This window comes from Choloepus didactylus, chromosome 1 (genome assembly GCF_015220235.1).
Source record: "Choloepus didactylus isolate mChoDid1 chromosome 1, mChoDid1.pri, whole genome shotgun sequence".
Taxonomy (NCBI): domain Eukaryota; kingdom Metazoa; phylum Chordata; class Mammalia; order Pilosa; family Megalonychidae; genus Choloepus; species Choloepus didactylus.
This window is the reverse complement of record NC_051307.1, coordinates 90,009,879-90,029,194: the sequence shown is the minus strand read 5'-3', so window position 1 is coordinate 90,029,194 and position 19,316 is coordinate 90,009,879. Positions and strand designations below refer to the sequence as shown.

At 45.5% G+C, this 19,316-nt stretch overlaps 1 protein-coding gene across 2 annotated transcripts in view; it reads right to left on the bottom strand.

Moving 5' to 3' along the window:
• Positions 1 to 2,741: 2,741 nt before the first annotated feature.
• PDIA5 (protein disulfide isomerase family A member 5) overlaps positions 2,742 to 19,316 on the bottom strand; it is a 103,628-nt gene continuing 87,053 nt past the window's right edge. For both annotated transcript variants that reach the window (XM_037836970.1, XM_037836965.1), the window contains exons 15-17: positions 18,313 to 18,383; positions 3,488 to 3,622; positions 2,742 to 2,972 (exon numbers count right to left, since the gene is read on the bottom strand). In XM_037836970.1, the coding sequence (XP_037692898.1) occupies positions 2,892 to 2,972; positions 3,488 to 3,622; positions 18,313 to 18,383 (287 nt within the window). In that variant the 3' untranslated portion in view covers positions 2,742 to 2,891. The remainder of the gene's footprint in view (positions 2,973 to 3,487; positions 3,623 to 18,312; positions 18,384 to 19,316) is intronic.

Below are 19,316 nucleotides of genomic sequence, written 5' to 3'. Positions count from 1 at the left end.
TTCACTTATTATATATTCTATCCCAAGCTAAATGTCAGTTTCTTACATTATCTTCATTTAGCTGTACAATCATCATCACTCTCAACTTCAAACAATTATCATAACATAAAACATCCCAGAACTGGTGGTTTGATGGGTTAAGCCCTCTACCATAGGTTTTACCCTTGGGAAGACTGTTGCTGCAAAGGAGAGGCTAGGCCTCCCTATAATTGTGCCTAAGAGCCTCCTCCCAAATGCCTCTTTGTTGCTCAGATGTGGCCCTCTCTATCTAGCTAAGCCAACTTGAAAGGTGAAATCACTGCCCTCCCCACTACGTGGGATCAGACACCCAGGGGAGTGAATCTCCCTGGCAACATGGAATATGACTCCCGGGGAGGAATGTAGACCTGGCATCGTGGGACGGAGAACATCTTCTTGACCAAAAGGGGGATGTGAAAGGAAATGAAATAAGCTTCAGTGGCAGAGAGATTCCAAAAGGAGCTGAGAGGTCACTCTGGTGGGCACTCTTACGCACAATTTAGACAACCCTTTTTAGGTTCTAAAGAATTGAGGTAGCTGGTGGTGGATACCTGAAACTATCAAACTGCAACCCAGAACCCATGAATCTCGAAGACAACTGTATAAAAATGTAGCTTATGAGGGGTGACAATGGGATTGGGAAAGCCATAAGGACCACACTCCACTTTGTCTAGTTTATGGTTGGATGAGTAGAAAAATAGGGGAAGGAAACAAACAAACAGACAAAGGTACCCAGTGTTCTTTTTTACTTCAATTGCTCTTTTTCACTTTAATTATTATTCTTGTTATTTTTGTGTGTGTGCTAATGAAGGTGTCAGGGATTGATTTAGGTGATGAATGTACAACTATGTAATGGTACTGTGAACAATCAAATGTACGATTTGTTTTGTATGACTGCGTGGTATGTGAATATATCTCAATAAAATGAAGATACAAAAAAAAAAACATCCCAGAGCTCTTATCAGCTGCTAATTATTCATCCCTAGTATTAGTGTAGTGTTTTCAAAACTATTTCACTTAATGGAGCCGCTGTGTGGCAGCATCAGGGTCAACACAACCACAAGGAATTCGGAGGCTCTGTGTGGTTCTGATCCTCCTTTCGAAGGATCCATCAGCAGGAAGGACTCAGGTGAGGTGGGAAGAGGACGGGTCCAGGAAAAGGAGGGCTGTTCCTGCAGGCTGACATCCCCAACAAGGCGACCAAAGGCACTCCCAAGTGCCTCAGCCTAGGTAACCCAACCTCTAGAACCCAACTCTGAAGAGGTAACCAGAGCGAGGCGGTTCCACCACCTGGAGAAACACCACTGAACAGGGCTGGCTTGGGCTCTGGCTACAGTGCTGCTAACACAGGGTTGTTAGTCCTGCAGAGATGCAAAAAGCAGGTGTTCCAGTTTGCTAAAGCTGCCATTATGCAAAATACGAGAAATGGATTGGCTTTTATAAAGGGGGTTTATTTGGTTACAAAGTTACAATCTGAAGGCCATAAAGTGTCCAAGGTAAGGTATCAGTAATCGGGTACCTTCTTTGAAGGATGGCCACTGGCGTCTGGGAAACCTGTTAGCTCAGAAGGCATGTGGCTGGCATCCACTTGCTCCCAGGTGGCGTTTCAAAGTGATGTTCTCCAAAATGTTACTCTTGGGGCATTTTGTCCTTTTAGTTGCAGCTGTTCTTCTAAATATCACTCTCAGTTGTTCCTATATAGGGCTCCAGTAAACTAATCAAGGCCCATGCTGAATAGGCAGGGCCATACCTCCATGGAAATTATCTAGTCAGAGTTATCACCTATAGTTAGGTGGGTCACATCTCCATGGAAACAACCAAATCCAAAGGTTCCAACCTAATCACCACTAATATGTCTGCCTCCATAAGACTGCATCAAAGATAATGGCTTTTGGGGGCCATAATACATCCAAACTGGCACAGCAGGGAAGACCAGCGGAAAAGATGGGTCAGGAAAGAGAAGTAACACAGCAGAAGGCCGAGGGAGGAGCCGGAGCAGAGCAGGGACCTGGGAGCAGCATGCATCCACGGAGGACACTGTGAAGGTTTGGGGGCTACTGTGGCGGTGGAGGTATGGGGGGAGCTGGTTAACACCTTACATTTGCACACTGAGGATATGACATCCATGTCCCCCACGCTGTCCCTTGCAGCCCATGTGCAGAGCAAGCAGCCCACACAAAGGCCACCTCCTGCTATGCCTCTCTAGACCCCAGGGAGCTGGTGCTTGATCACTGCACTCATCCCTGACATTTTGACTTCATTTTCTCTATAAGACTGGAGGAAAGGGAGAGGGAGCAAGCAAATGACAGTGAGACAGCAAGGAGGCAGGAAAGGGAGAGAGGAAGAAGAGAGAAGCCAGGACAACACATCAAAATTGAAATCACAATGATCTGGGTCAGCTAATGCTTGGTTACCATTTGCTTCTACAGTATCACATTTTCCCTGATCATCTTAATGACTTTCCTCTCAATATCTAGTCACGTTTCAGTTTCTGACAGAATATTTTGTGTTCCCATTTCCCTGTTCTGCTCTGAAATAACTGAAAAGGGGCTAGCACCCCACACCCCCGTCCTTCAGCCAGGGCCTCCGGAGTCTGTCTCGGGAGGCAGGGCACTGCAGCGTGGCTCTCCCGCCTCCCACAGAGGACGTGGAAGAAGGGAGAACATACAAATCCATCTTTGTTGCAGTTCATATCATGTCTGTGAAAATAACCCATACTGACAAACAATTGGTTTAATTTTATTTCAAAATTGTACAAAATGGCCATAAGTGGCTATAAAAAACATTGTCTTTGGAACGTATGGAAATTCCAAAATAACAACAAAACAGGTTTCATTCACAGTGTAATGGAAAATCTTTCTCTGAGGCAGAAACTATAATTCTTCCTTCTTTTTCCCCAGCCTTTCATGGTCTCCCTCCCGGAGGGTTCGAATAAAATTGGTAAAGCCCAATTCCTAAAGGGAAGGGGGAGAAGGGAAAGAGGAGAAAAAGAAAAAGGACTGTTAGCCCCTGATAAGGATGTGCACCCCATGTCCTCCCTCTCCCCTTCCGGATCCTCTGCCACTGACTTCTGTGGACAGACAAAGGGAGCCTAATCATGGGGACAGACTGCCGATGCGGGGAGGGTCCGAGAAGCACAGCTTGACTACCTGCTGCCATTCCTTCATTCCAAGGCCAGCCCTGGGAAGCAGGAAAGGAACGTGTCCACACCCAGGAATCCACCCCAGCTCTGGGGCAAGTTGTCTATGACAGGCCCTCGAGACTCTCTTGCCCACAGTGTTGAGGTTCAGCCAGGCCCAGAGCCCTTGTCCTCGCAGCTCGGAGTTTTACAGCAGTCCGGAGTTTTACAGCAGTCGGGCCAGCTAACCTGAGTGGTTTCTGTGACGCCTCCCTGTGAGGCTCCCCTCAGGGGTCACTGCACTATCAGTGAGCAGACGTAGCTCAGGGCAGAGGCCTCTCCCCAGCTTACCGTCCGATCGCTGTCATACTTCTCTAGAAACTTCCCGTACTGGTAGTAGTGGAAAGTGGGGTAGGCCTTGATGGCTTCCTGCTGACACAGATCCTGGTTCTTGTCTTTCACGCAGTCAACAGCAGCACAGGCGATCTATGGGACAGAATAGAGGGAGGTCAGCCCGGGGCAGGGTTGTGTGCTTGCTTTGATTTTTTTCTCCCCAATAGCAGGGATGAGCTACACCCAAGCATCCCAGCCCAAAGCGCCCTCGGGACTGAAGGTGCTTGTTTCCAGCTTCCAAGGCAGATGGGTAAGGTTAGGGGACTCTCCTTGGAGCATCATCAGACTACCCCATAAAATCAAGAGTACAAAGCCCATAAAGGAAATTATGGCTTCAAAGCACGTGTCAAGACCACAGGTCTTGTGATGCTTTCAGCAAGGCACTGTGGGATTCAACCAATACCTCCTGAATAGCTGCTTGGGGAGGCGGGACAGTACCCAGGTTAAGAACAACGACTTTGAAGTCAAGTTCCCCAAGTTCAAAGCTTGGCTTGGCCACATATTAAGACTTCAGGAAAATTACCTAGATTCTTGGTGCCTCAATTTCCTCATCTGTACAATGGGTATAACAATAATACCCAGATTATGGGGATATTGTGAATTAAGGTAAAGCGAATCAGCACAGGTCTGCACACAGTTAACAGTCAGTAAATGCTAACTGCTAGTGTAGTCACTCCACCTGGCCCATATACAAATTCTGTCCCTGCTGGAAGCTTAGCATCTGGTCAGGGAGTTGGATAAACAGACAATTCCAATACAGTGTGATAGGAGGTGCGATGGAGGTGGTCCAGGGTGCCCAGAGAACCCAGGGGAGCAGAGGGAGCAAAGGAGGGAAGATAATTCAATCCAGTAGGGCACATTCCAGAAACTGGAAGAATGTTACTCTGACTAAAGCAATCAGTTTTCTGTCAGACAGAGGTTCTCAAACTAGCCATTGGCCTCTTCTTGCCCATCCAACAACAGCCACATACTGCAGTTTTTCCTTATTATTTAGTGTTCTTTCAAAATAAGAGGGGATAAAACAGAAACGGGGAATGTTTCTCCAGTTGAGGGTCACAGAAAGGAGGGAAAGGGGTCAACTGATGGCAGCAGAGGAGAAGGGACAGATTCTGAGGGGAGTCCGCTCATCAATCAACTCTTCCTGCAGCCCTACTATGTGACGAGCCTGTTCCAGGTGCTAGGGATACAATGGTGGACGTGACCAAGTACAGTCACCAAGCAACTGACATCCTGCGAGAAGGCAGTTAACAACGCAAACAAATACGACCACGTTAGAACCTGAGGAGTGCTGACGGTGACTCGAGAAGACAATAATAACCAGAGGGGCTGCATCAGCCAGAGTGGTCAGGGAGGCCATGGGGTGGGGGGACTGAATCTGAGACCTGAATGTTGAGGCCGCCTGCCACTGAAGACCTGGGAAAGAGCATCTGAATGGAAGGACCAGCACGTGCCTGGACCTGGGAGAACAAGCTTGGTGCCTCTGAGGGCCAAAGCCCGCCAAGGAATCCAGACCCAACTCTTACTGTGCCTTGAAATTTAAAATTGCTGAATAACACCGTTCTTTGGTCATTCACATTTGAACAAACACCGTTTCCAGGTAGGAGAGCCCTGGAGGCCACCCAACAACCATCTTGACTGATTGCTACTTCATGCCCCAGCTGAGTGGGGCTGCTATTCTGTGAACTGCGGGATGGACAATCAGAGCCAAGAACTAGCCGAGGCTCCCCCACTGGTGCCTGGTGGGCCATGCTTCTCCTCCTCCAACTCCACCCGCACGCTCCTCTTCTACCTCTGCAGCTACATAACATTCCGTGTAGTCAGGCTTTTTAGAGCACAGTTTGCAAACTGGCTGCACTCAATCCATATCTAGCTCTTAGTCCTGTTCTACTTGGTCCACATAGAGTTTAGTTTTTTTTTTTAAAGAAATTTGAATTAGCTGCCAACATAGAAAAGAAAAAAGGCAGAGGATTTTGTATAAAAATCTGGCTTTCCAGTTTCTCTTTAAAAGTCAGAAGATTTGTTGGCACTTGTCCTGCAACCCCATGGGCAACAGCTGGCTGGAGCAGAGGGACAGCGGGCTCCAGGGGCAGGCTAAACTTGCCATTCACCAGCGCCCCACAGAGCCCAGTTCACACAGGCTGGTCCCCAGTTCGCCCTCTCAGGTACTCTCTCCAGTACTTAGAAAGAGAGAGTGGCTGCTTCTCTGGCCGTCCACAGGGTTCGATTTCTTGGGGTGGGTGCTAGGGGCTGGGCCCAGGGGAGACCACCCTGCCTCCACACACCGGGCAGCTGAGGGCCTCTGGCATCCAACATGTCAAAGTGTTTGATGAGCACTGCTCTGGGCTGCTGCTCTCCCTGCATCTACTTTAAATTATGAATTTAATTTGTACACATGCCCTGAAGCTGTTGAAAACACAGTATATGATTTCATACATCCCCTAAATTAAAATGTATAATTATTCTGAATCACCCAAATTAACTGCCAGCAACATACCAAGAATGCCACTTACAGCGGCAAAGGCTCAGTTTCTATAGAAGAGACAAGTTGCATCCCTCCCTAAAGGCTTAGACTCTTTCGAAACAAGGCAGCAAATAAATGTCTTCTCATCTATCCCAATTTAACCCTGTCTAAATGCCTTGCCCCCCATTACACCCACTCAAGGCTTGAAGCTCAGAACACAGGCCTCTTACTTCTGGATTTGCATGAGTTCCTGGAGCACATGCAGTCCGTGCCCTGCCCGAGGTGCCCCTTGGTCCAGCACCTGCCTACAGGACCTGCTTCTCTCAGCCCAAGGGCTTCTTCCCAGCCCGCAGGAGCTGGAGGATAAGTACCCTAGAGTCCTTGACCTTCAAATGGGATGATTCTGTGGCACGTTCCTGGTGAGGTCCCCGGTGGGACATAGCACACCTTGCTTTGGCCTCTTTTCCCTCCCTCGCTTACTTCCTCAATCCCCACTGGTGCTTCCCCAAATCACCTCCCAAATAAACTACCTGCACGGGAATCCTAGGCTCAGGGTCTGCTTCTGGAGAACTCAAACTGTGACAATGCCTGTTTATCCATTCTGACTTTGCCCCTTTCCAGCTGGGTAACTCTGGGCTAGTCACTTAACTGCTCTAAGATTCAATTTCCTCATCTGTAAAATGGGGATAGTAATAATAATACCTAGCTGATTTAGCTGTTGTGAGGACAACCTGACACGACGCTTTTAAAGTATAATGCGGAGGCGGGGCAAGATGGCAGACTGGTGAGCTGTATGTTTTAGTTACTCCTCCAGGAAAGTAGGTAAAAAGCCAGGAACTGCGTGGACTGGACACCACAGAGCAATCTGTCTTTGGGCATACTTCATACAACACTCATGAAAACGTGGAACTGCTGAGATCAGCGAAATCTGTAAGTTTTTGCGGCCAGGGGACCCGCGCCCCTCCCTGCCAGGCTCAGTCCCGGGGGAGGAGGGGCTGTCAGCTCCAGGAAGGAGAAGGGAGAATTGCAGTGGCTGCTCTTACCGGAAACTCATTCTACTGATTCAAACTCCAACCATAGATAGACTGAGGCCAGACACCAGAGACTCTGAGAGCAGCCAGCCCAGCAGAGAGGAGACAGACATAGAAAAAAAACAACACGAAAAACTCCAAAATAAAAGCAGAGGATTTTTGGAGTTCTGGTGAACACAGAAAGGGGAAGGGCGGAGATCAGGCCTTGAGGCGCATATGCAAATCCCGAAGCAAGGCTGATCTCTCTGCCCTGGACACTTTTCCTTAATGGCCCTGGTTGCTTTGTCTATTAGCATTTCAATAACCCATTAGATCTCTGAGGAGGGCCGTTTTTTTTTTTTTTTTTTTTAAATCCTTTTTGCTTTTTCTAAAACAATTACTCTAAGAAGCTCAATACAGAAAGCTTCAAAGAATTGAAATTTGGACACGTCAAGTCAAGAGCAGAACTAAGAGAGCTCTGAGACAAAAGGCAATAATCCAGTGGCTAAGAAAATTCACTAAACAACACAACTTCCCAAGAAAAGGGGGGTGTCCGCTCACAGCCACCATCCTGGTGGACAGGAAACACTCCTGCCCATCGCCAGCCCCATAGCCCAGAGCTACCCCAGACAACCCAGTGTGACGGAAGTGCTTCAAATAACAGGCACACACCACAAAACTGGGCGTGGACATTAGCCTTCCCTGCAACCTCAGCTGAATGTCCCAGAGCTGGGAAGGGGGAGCAGTGTGAATTAACAGAGTCCCATTCAGCCATCATTTGAGCAGACTGGGAGCCTCCCAACACAGCCCAGCAGCCCAGAACTGCCCTGAGGGGACGGCACTCACCTGCGACATAGCACAGTCATCCCTCAACAGAGGACCCGGGGTGCACAGCCTGGAAGAGGGGCCCACTTGCAAGTCTCAGGAGCCATACGCCAATACCAAAGACTTGTGGGTCAGTGGCAGAGACAAACTGTGGCAGGACTGAACTGAAGGATTAGACTATTGCAGTAGCTTTAAAACTCTAGGATCATCAGGGAGATTTGATTGTTAGGGCCACCCCCCCTCCCTGACTGCCCAGAAACACGCCCCACATACAGGGCAGGCAACACCAACTACACACGCAAGCTTGGGACACCAATTGGGCCCCACAAGACTCACTCCCCCACTCACCAAAAAGGCTAAGCAGGGGAGATCTGGCTTGTGGAGAACAGGTGGCTCGTGGACGCCACCTGCTGGTTAGTTAGAGAAAGTGTACTCCACGAAGCTGTAGATCTGATAAATTAGAGATAAGGACTTCAACTGGTCTACAAACCCTAAAAGAACCCTATCAAGGTCAGCAAATGCCACGAGGCCAAAAACAACAGAAAATTATAAAGCATATGAAAAAACCAGACGATATGGATAACCCAAGCCCAAGCACCCAAATCAAAAGACCAGAAGAGACACACCTAGAGCAGCTACTCAAAGAACTAAAGATGAACAATGAGACCCTAGTACGGGATATGAAGGAAATCAAGAAGACCCTAGAAGAGCATAAAGAAGACATTGCAAGACTAAATAAAAAAATGGATGATCTTATGGAAATTAAAGAAACTGTTGACCAAATTAAAAAGATTCTGGACACTCATAGTACAAGACTAGAGGAAGTTGAACAATGAATCAGTGACCTGGAAGATGACAGAATGGAAAATGAAAACATAAAAGAAAGAATGGGGAAAAAAATTGAAAAACTCGAAATGGACCTCAGGGATATGATAGATAATATGAAACGTCCGAATATAAGACTCATTGGTGTCCCAGAAGGGGAAGAAAAGGGTAAAGGTCTAGGAAGAGTATTCAAAGAAATTGTTGGGGAAAACTTCCCAAATCTTCTAAACAACATAAATACACAAATCATAAATGCTCAGCGAACTCCAAATAGAATAAATCCAAAAAAACCCACTCCGAGACATATACTGATCACACTGTCAAACATAGAAGAGAAGGAGCAAGTTCTGAAAGCAGCAAGAGAAAAGCAATTCACCACATACAAAGGAAACAGCATAAGACTAAGTAGTGACTACTCAGCAGCCACCATGGAGGCGAGAAGGCAGTGGCACGATATATTTAAAATTCTGAGTGAGAGGAATTTCCAGCCAAGAATACTTTATCCAGCAAAGCTCTCCTTCAAATTTGAGGGAGAGCTTAAATTTTTCACAGACAAAGAAATGCTGAGAGAATTTGCTAACAAGAGACCTGCCCTACTGGAGATACTAAAGGGAGCCCTACAGACAGAGAAACAAAGACAGGACAGAGAGACTTGGAGAAAGGTTCAGTACTAAAGAGATTCGGTATGGGTACAATAAAGGATATTAATAGAGAGAGGGAAAAATATGGCAAACATAATCCAAAGGATAAGATGGCCGATTCAAGAAATGCCTTCACGGTTTTAACGTTGAATGTAAATGGATTAAACTCCCCAATTAAAAGATATAGATTCGCAGAATGGATCAAAAAAAATGAACCATCAATATGTTGCATACAAGAGACTCATCTTAGACACAGGGACACAAAGAAACTGAAAGTGAAAGGATGGAAAAAAATATTTCATGCAAGCTACAGCCAAAAGAAAGCAGGTGTAGCAATATTAATCTCAGATAAAATAGACTTCAAATGCAGGGATGTTTTGAGAGACAAAGAAGGCCACTACATACTAATAAAAGGGGCAATTCAGCAAGAAGAAATAACAATCGTAAATGTCTATGCACCCAATCAAGGTGCCACAAAATACATGAGAGAAACATTGACAAAACTAAAGGAAGCAATTGATGTTTCCACAATAATTGTGGGAGACTTCAACACATCACTCTCTCCTATAGATAGATCAACCAGACAGAAGACCAATAAGGAAATTGAAAACCTAAACAATCTGATAAATGAATTAGATTTAACAGACATCTACAGGACATTACATCCCAAATCAACAGGATACACATACTTTTCTAGTGCTCACGGAACTTTCTCCAGAATAGATCATATGCTGGGACATAAAACAAGCCTCAATAAATTTAAAAAGATTGAAATTATTCAAAGCACATTCTCTGACCACAATGGAATACAATTAGAAGTCAATAACCATCAGAGACTTAGAAAATTCACAAATACCTGGAGGTTAAACAACACACTCCTAAACAATCAGTGGGTTAAAGAAGAAATAGCAAGAGAAATTGCTAAATATATAGAGACGAATGAAAATGAGAACACAACATACCAAAACCTATGGGATGCAGCAAAAGCAGTGCTAAGGGGGAAATTTATAGCACTAAACGCATATATTAAAAAGGAAGAAAGAGCCAAAATCAAAGAACTAATGGATCAACTGAAGAAGCTAGAAAATGAACAGCAAACCAATCCTAAACCAAGTACAAGAAAAGAAATAACAAGGATTAAAGCAGAAATAAATGACATAGAGAACAAAAAAACAATAGAAAGGATAAATATCACCAAAAGTTGGTTCTTTGAGAAGATCAACAAGATTGACAAGCCCCTAGCTAGACTGACAAAATCAAAAAGAGAGAAGACCCATATAAACAAAATAATGAATGAAAAAGGTGACATAACTGCAGATCCTGAAGAAATTAAAAAAATTATAAGAGGATATTATGAACAACTGTATGGCAACAAACTGGATAATGTAGAAGAAATGGACAATTTCCTGGAAACATATGAACAACCTAGACTGACCAGAGAAGAAATAGAAGACCTCAACCAACCCATCACAAGCAAAGAGATCCAATCAATCATCAAAAATCTTCCCACAAATAAATGCCCAGGGCCAGATGGCTTCACAGGGGAATTCTACCAAACTTTCCAGAAAGAACTGACACCAATCTTACTCAAACTCTTTCAAAACATTGAAAAAAATGGAACACTACCTAATTCATTTTATGAAGCTAACATCAATCTAATACCAAAACCAGGCAAAGATGCTACAAAAAAGGAAAACTACCGGCCAATCTCCCTAATGAATATAGATGCAAAAATCCTCAACAAAATACTTGCAAATCGAATCCAAAGACACATTAAAAAAATCATACACCATGACCAAGTGGGGTTCATTCCAGGCATGCAAGGATGGTTCAACATAAGAAAAACAATCAATGTATTACAACACATTAAAAACTCGAAAGGGAAAAATCAATTGATCATCTCAATAGATGCTGAAAAAGCATTTGACAAAATCCAACATCCGTTTTTGATAAAAACACTTCAAAAGGTAGGAATTGAAGGAAACTTCCTCAACATGATAAAGAGCATATATGAAAAACCCACAGCCAGCATAGTACTCAATGGTGAGAGACTGAAAGCCTTCCCTCTAAGATCAGGAACAAGACAAGGATGCCCGCTGTCACCACTGTTATTCAACATTGTGCTGGAAGTGCTAGCCAGGGCAATCCGGCAAGACAAAGAAATAAAAGGCATCCAAATTGGAAAAGAAGAAGTAAAACTGTCATTGTTTGCAGATGATATGATCTTATATCTAGAAAACCCTGAGAAATCAACGATACACCTACTAGAGCTAATAAACAAATTTAGCAAAGTAGCGGGATACAAGATTAATGCACATAAGTCAGTAATGTTTCTATATGCTAGAAATGAACAAACTGAAGAGACACTCAAGAAAAAGATACCATTTTCAATAGCAACTAAGAAAATCAAGTACCTAGGAATAAACTTAACCAAAGATGTAAAAGACCTATACAAAGAAAACTACATAACTCTACTAAAAGAAATAGAAGGGGACCTTAAAAGATGGAAAAATATTCCATGTTCATGGATAGGAAGGCTAAATGTCATTAAGATGTCAATTCTACCCAAACTCATCTACAGATTCAATGCAATCCCAATCAAAATTCCAACAACCTACTTTGCAGACTTGGAAAAGCTAGTTATCAAATTTATTTGGAAAGGGAAGATGCCTCGAATTGCTAAAGACACTTTAAAAAAGAAAAACGAAGTGGGAAGACTTACACTCCCTGACTTTGAAGCTTATTATAAAGCCACAGTTGCCAAAACAGCATGGTACTGGCACAAAGATAGACATATAGATCAATGGAATCGAATTGAGAATTCAGAGATAGACCCTCAGATCTATGGCCGACTGATCTTTGATAAGGCCCCCAAAGTCACCGAACTGAGCCATAATGGTCTTTTCAACAAATGGGGCTGGGAGAGTTGGATATCCATATCCAAAAGAATGAAAGAGGACCCCTACCTCACCCCCTACACAAAAATTAACTCAAAATGGACCAAAGATCTCAATATAAAAGAAAGTACCATTAAACTCCTAGAAGATAATGTAGGAAAACATCTTCAAGACCTTGTATTAGGAGGCCACTTCCTAGACTTTACACCCAAAGCACAAGCAACAAAAGAGAAAATAGATAAATGGGAACTCCTCAAGCTTAGAAGTTTCTGCACCTCAAAGGAATTTCTCAAAAAGGTAAAGAGGCAGCCAACTCAATGGGAAAAAATTTTTGGAAACCATGTATCTGACAAAAGACTGATATCTTGCATATACAAAGAAATCCTACAACTCAATGACAATAGTACAGACAGCCCAATTATAAAATGGGCAAAAGATATGAAAAGACAGTTCTCTGAAGAGGAAATACAAATGGCCAAGAAACACATGAAAAAATGTTCAGCTTCACTAGCTATTAGAGAGATGCAAATTAAGACCACAATGAGATACCATCTAACACCGGTTAGAATGGCTGCCATTAAACAAACAGGAAACTACAAATGCTGGAGGGGATGTGGAGAAATTGGAACTCTTATTCATTGCTGGTGGGACTGTATAATGGTTCAGCCACTCTGGAAGTCAGTCTGGCAGTTCCTTAGAAAACTAGAGATAGAGCTACCATTCGATCCAGCGATTGCACTTCTCGGGATATACCCGGAAGATCGGAAAGCAGTGACACGAACAGATATCTGCACGCCAATGTTCATAGCAGCATTATTCACAATTGCCAAGAGATGGAAACAACCCAAATGTCCATCAACAGATGAGTGGATAAATAAAATGTGGTATATACACACGATGGAATACTACGCGGCAGTAAGAAGGAATGATCTGGTGAAACATATGACAACATGGATGAACCTTGAAGACATAATGCTGAGCGAAATAAGCCAGGCACAAAAAGAGAAATATTATATGCTACCACTAATGTGAACTTTGAAAAATGTAAAACAAATGGTTTATAATGTAGAATGTAGGGGAACTAGCAGTAGAGAGCAATTAAGGAAGGGGGAACAATAATCCAAGAAGAACAGATAAGCTATTTAACGTTCTGGGGATGCCCAGAAATGACTATGGTCTGTTAATTTCTGATGGATGTAGTAGGAACAAGTTCACTGAAATGTTGCTATAGTATGTAACTTTCTTGGGGTAAAGTAGGAACATGTTGGAAGTTAAGCAGTTATCTTAGGTTAGTTGTCTTTTTCTTACTCCCTTGCTATGGTCTCTTTGAAATGTTCTTTTATTGTATGTTTGTTTTCTTTTTAACTTTTTTTTTCATACAGTTGATTTGAAAAAAGAAGGGAAAGTTAAAAAAAAAAAAAAAGAAAAAAGACAAACAAGGGAAAAAAAAAAAAAAAAAAAAAAACAAACGATGTAGTGCCCCCTTGAGGAGCCTGTGGAGAATGCAGGGGTATTCGCCTACCCCACCTCCATGGTTGCTAACATGACCACAGACATAGGGGACTGGTGGTTTGATGGGTTGAGCCCTCTGCCATAAGTTTTACCCTTGGGAAGACGGTTGCTGCAAAGGAGAGGCTAGGCCTCCCTGTATTTGTGCCTAAGAGTCTCCTCCTGAATGCCTCTTTGTTGCTCAGATGTGGCCCTCTCTCTCTGGCTAGGCCAACTTGAAAGGTGAAATCACTGCCCTCCCCCCTACGTGGGATCAGACACCCAGGGGAGTGAATCTCCCTGGCAACGTGGAATATGACTCCCGGGGAGGAATGTAGACCTGGCATCGTGGGACGGAGAACATCTTCTTGACCAAAAGGGGGATGTGAAAGGAAATGAGATAAGCTTCAGTGGCAGAGAGATTCCAAAACGAGCCGAGAGATCACTCTGGTGGGCACTCTTACGCACACTTTAGACAACCTTTTTTAGGTTCTAAAGAATTGGGGTAGCTGGTGGTGGATACCTGAAACTATTAAACTACAACCCAGAACCCATGAATCTCGAAGACAGTTGTATAAAAATGTAGCTTATGAGGGGTGACAGTGGGATTGGGAATGCCATAAGGACCAAACTCCACTTTGTCTAGTTTATGGATCGATGTGTAGAAAAGTAGGGGAAGCAAACAAACAGACAAAGGTACCTAGTGTTCTTTTTTACTTCAATTGCTCTTTTTCACTCTAATTATTATTCTTGTTATTTTTGTGTGTGTGCTAATGAAGGTGTCAGGGATTGATTTAGGTGATGAATGTACAACTATGTAATGGTACTGTAAACAATCGAAAGTACAATTTGTTTTGTATGACTGCGTGGTATGTGAATATATCTCAATAAAATGATGATTAAAAAAAAAAAAAAAAAAAAAAAAAAAAAAAAAAAAGTATAATGCATGCAAGTTAGGGTGGTCACTGCCTAGACATCCCTGAAGATCGGGAAAGTGGTTAAACTAGAGGAAGGGGTACCAACAGATACGATGGAATTTAACAAAGGATTATGAATACTGAATCCTATATAATTTTCTACTTAGTTGTGAGGGTATTAGAATGACTAGAAGGAAAGAACTGAAATGGTGGAAACGTAACCCACAGCATCCTTTGAAATTTATTCTATAGCTACTTGTTAAATTGTAATTTGCAAGTTATTAGCTTTTGGTATATATGGTTTATTACACAATAAGGAAATATCTGAAACTGTGGAACTGTAACCCATAACATTCTTTGAAATTTGCTCTCTGTTAAATTGCACTTGGAAAATTATCACTTCTATGTATATATGTTATATTCTATAATAAAAAATGATTTAAAAAGTATAATGCATGAAGGTCTCTCAGTAAAAATCAAATATGTTATTATTCTTCACTCAGTCAACCTTTACAGAGGTCTGAGGTGTCAAGACTGCAGAGAATTCAAAGATACAGTCCCTTCCCTCAGGGAGCTTTCAATCCTGACGGGCAGGTAATCTTATAAACTCAGAGGGACTGTCTATAACATGGTCCGAGTTGTCCTAGAGATGTGGGCCAGTCACAGAGGAGGCCTCACCCCGAGATGCCCTCACACCTGGCCAAGAACCACACACCAGCACCACCCACTGGGCTGAGAACACGGTGATGGGCAGTGAGAGGCCAGGCCCTCCTTGCCAGCCCCAGGTCCTGCCCCTGCCCTGTGCACCTTCCATCACGAATCCTTGCCCTCCATGACCCCTTCAATAACACCATGTATTCCAACACTAACAGTGCAGCCTTTTCTACATCCAGAGTGTCAACGGATAAAGCCCCCAAGTAAGCTCTTGGGAGGGAATGGAGGCTCCCCAGCTAAAATATGAGCTGCCTCACACAGCTTTATTGATTCAGGAAAATAAATCTCTGCAAGAGCTAGTATTGACTTTGGCTATGAAAATGGAAGTGAACAACCGACTGCATATCGATTGGGGAAGGAACAGAGACTGGCTTCTGGGTGGGGAAAAAAAATAAAATTCTGGCTAAAAGGTGGTGGCATGGGGTGTATCAAAAAGAAGTGGGAGTCAGGAGACCCAGTTCTGGTTGTCGGTAACCCACCAGGCATCCCGGGCAAGGGACACATCTCTGGGCCTCGATCTGTTGTGTGTGAAAGGAAAAGGCTGAACAGGCCAGTGGTTCCCAAAAACACCAGCCTGCAGCCACTACAAGTGCCGGCTCTTAAAAGTCCCAAATTCCCAGAGCCACCCCCCAGAGATGCTGATCTCATGGTTCCAGGATGGCACCCAGAAATCACAGCACCGTGCCAGGGGCAGAGAGGGCACCTGCAGGGTCCCCGGGCTGGAGGGACGGGGATGGAAAGGGATGCCCCCGCTTTCCTGCTGTTACTGAGTGCCGCCTCAGAAGTCCCAGAACTGCCAGCTGTGTGTGTGGACAAGAAGTTAAGAAGGGTGCTCCTGAAAACAAGTGAGCAGGGTCCCTGGCTTGGAGTAAAGAAGTTGGATGGACACAGGGAATAAGAGAGAGGGAGGGAGAGAAAAGAACAGCCAGATCACTGGCCCAAGTTAAGGTGATTAACTAAAGGCCTGTCAGTGTCTTGGGAAGGAGAGGGTCATCATAGAAATGGGGGCCTTGTGCATCAGCAGGGGAGACTGGGCAAGAGGAAGGGTGGCGTTGGCTGCTCTGTCTTGCATGGCCAGCCTGGCCTCACTGCTGCCAATGCGGGTCAAGCCACAGTGGACGGGGATGTCACGTCCAATGTAGGGCCATCCCCTGGGGTATCCCCAGACACTCCGGCCCCGTGTCTCAGCCAGACCAGTGTTCCCCTACACGAGGCTCCCAGCACAGGTGGGGAAACAAGCCTAGCTCTGCACCCCACAGTGACACCCTAAGTATTCCTTCACTGACTGCCAGGGCCTGGGGAGACCTGAGCACCCAGAGGGACAGGGAGACCAAGGGGTGCTTCAGCCATTCTCCTCCCTGAGAGGATGGAGGTGACATGAGGTGTCTGCTATTCCAGTCCCAGCTCTGGGGGACAAAGTCCTCTCCAAACCATCGCCCAGATGGGAAAGCAACTGAGTTGCTGCACATGCTGAAGCTCCCACAGTGGGGCCACCATCGTCACATGTGCAGGGCCTGAGTGGCAGAGGTAGTGGGATGGGGAGATGGGAGGTGCAAAGCCCCTTCTTGCCATCCCTCACAGTGCAGGCCAAGTGGCAAAAATGTTTCTGGCCCTCATTGTCTCTCCTAGAGGGGGTGAGGGGTGCCTCAGAGCACAGCCAGCACTAGTGGGCGATGGTGGGATTCCTTGAGTCCAGAAGGTCCTCAGCTCTGGGTCTAAGCAGGCAACTGGCCCCTTGTTTGTCCCCATTCTCCATCCATGTCCCTGCCTCCAAAACTAGCTTCTTCAGATATCATCCTGGTACGGTTCTCACAATTCCATCTCTGCCACTCCTTCAGGGCTGATGTAGTCATCCCAGCAGCTGTATCACTGCCCCTACCAGGCCCAGAAAGTACCTGCAGGCCTGACCTCTTTTTAGCTATAATCCAAGCCTGGTTGCTAAGCCCCCACCCAGCAGAAAACCAAGAGTCTTTGCACTGGGATAATCACTTATCTCTGCTCACTTGTGCTGCTTTTCCTAACATCTGCCCCTCCCTGCCTTGGCGGAACCCTGATCATGTTGCCCCAACCATTTGGTCTGTATCAGGCCTTTCACCTAGGACTCTGCTTAGCTTCCTGCCTGGTGCTGCTTCCTGCCAGCCTGTCCTAACCCAGCTGGAGAAGAATCCACCCAAGCTTTAGGGAGAATAAGGCGCCTTATTCTGCACATGACTCGGCCTGGGTGTGGCTGATGAGCATCCCCACAGGACTGGCTGTTTCTGGGACCTCTTAAGTGAGAGGCTCCTACAATCGAGCCCTAGGGCTGGGAAGGATGGTGGTGATCATCTAGACTGGCACCCCAACATTACAGAGAAGGGAACTCGAAGTCTGGGGAGTTAACCTGGCCAAGCCACTCTCCACAGTTACATAGTTTAGTAGCAGTCAAGCCACACCTCCCCGAGTTCCAGGTTCTTTTCTCTGCCCCCACTCTGGGTAGCAGGTCCCGATACCCTGGCTGCCAGCAGCTGCCCCTCCACTGCTCTAATCCACTCTGCAGCTCTAGCTTGTTAATTTTATGCTCCATCAGTCAGCAGCTGCAGGAGCCTTTCACTCAGGCTTCACGAGCACAGTCCTGCTCTCCTCCACCATGGCCGCCTCCGGTTGATTTTGTTGGATTTTTTTATTTGTCTTTTTAATTACATAAGTAATGCACGACTACAATCCTACTGTAAAAAGGTTTAAGCACTAAATAAATAAAACAGATGAGTCCTTTTACCATTCCCCATCATCTAAGCAAACTGCTGTAACAGTTCAGTATTATCTCTTTTAGTTGATATTGCAGCATAAACCCCAGCTTGCTCTAGTCTTGTCTAATGAAAAGAATGTCCTGCTTCTGAAAGAATTCCCTGGTCTCTGCAGAAGTGTACCCATTTGGGGAAGGGGACATCAATGGGAGGGGGCAAGGTGCAGGAATTGGTGGCAGGGCAACACTGGCCACAGGGTGAGGTAAAGAGGGGTACCCTTACCTTTCGGTCATCTTTGAAGACGTCAGCAGTGGCAGTAAAGTGCGGAATGACCTTCTTGCAGTGGGGGCACCCTGTGTGAGAACGGAGAATATACTGGCTGAGATGTCGCCCACACGGGGATCAGGTGGGAGGAGCCAGGGGCATTTCCAGGAGCCTCCCTCTACCCAACCAGCCGCGGGAGCTCACCTGATTCCCAGCCCCTGCCAGCCCTATGGTGAGGGGTCCTGAGTCAGTCTGGCCCCTCAAACCACCCCTGTGTCTGGTCTGTCAGGTGAGGGCTTTGTAGGACATTGGGTCCAGCCTCGCCCTGGGGCCTCCCGAAATACACACAGCCTAGGAGGCCAGGGCTTGGGTGGAAGAGGAGCTGGTCACTGTGATCTGGTTCTGCAGGCTCATTCCCCATAGGAGCTGCCCTCCCAGCTAGCAAGATCCCAAACAGGCGAGTAGAAGGGCACTTTGGTTTCGAAAGGAGAATCCGAGCCCAGGATTCTCCAAGCCTGTAACAAACCCCCTTCCTCTCGCCTAGGTGACAATGGCAAGTCCTCCATGTGGTGGCTTGGAGTGACAGGCCCCAGGAAAACATGTTCTTATCTTAATCCATTCCTGGGTGTGGACCCATTGTAAATAGGACCTTTGAGGATGTTATTTTTATTTAAATTGTGACCAATTGAATCAGGGTGGGTCTTAATCCTTTCATTGGAGGCCTTATAGAGAAGGCCAGAAAGACAAGCCACAGGGAGCAACCAGAAGCTGGAAGACAATGGAACCAGAAAGATAAAGAAGACACCACTATGTGCACTGCCATGTGACAGAGAAGGCAAGGAGCCCCTGGGACTGCCACCTAACCAGAAGATACTGCCCTGACCCGGAAGGAGGGAGGCTTTCCAGTCTCTGAAACTGTAAGCCAATAAATTCCTGCTGTTAAACTAACCTACTGCAGAGTATTTGTTTTAGCAGCTACGAAACTAAGACACTCTTTCTTGTCTGAGAGAAAGTGGGATTGG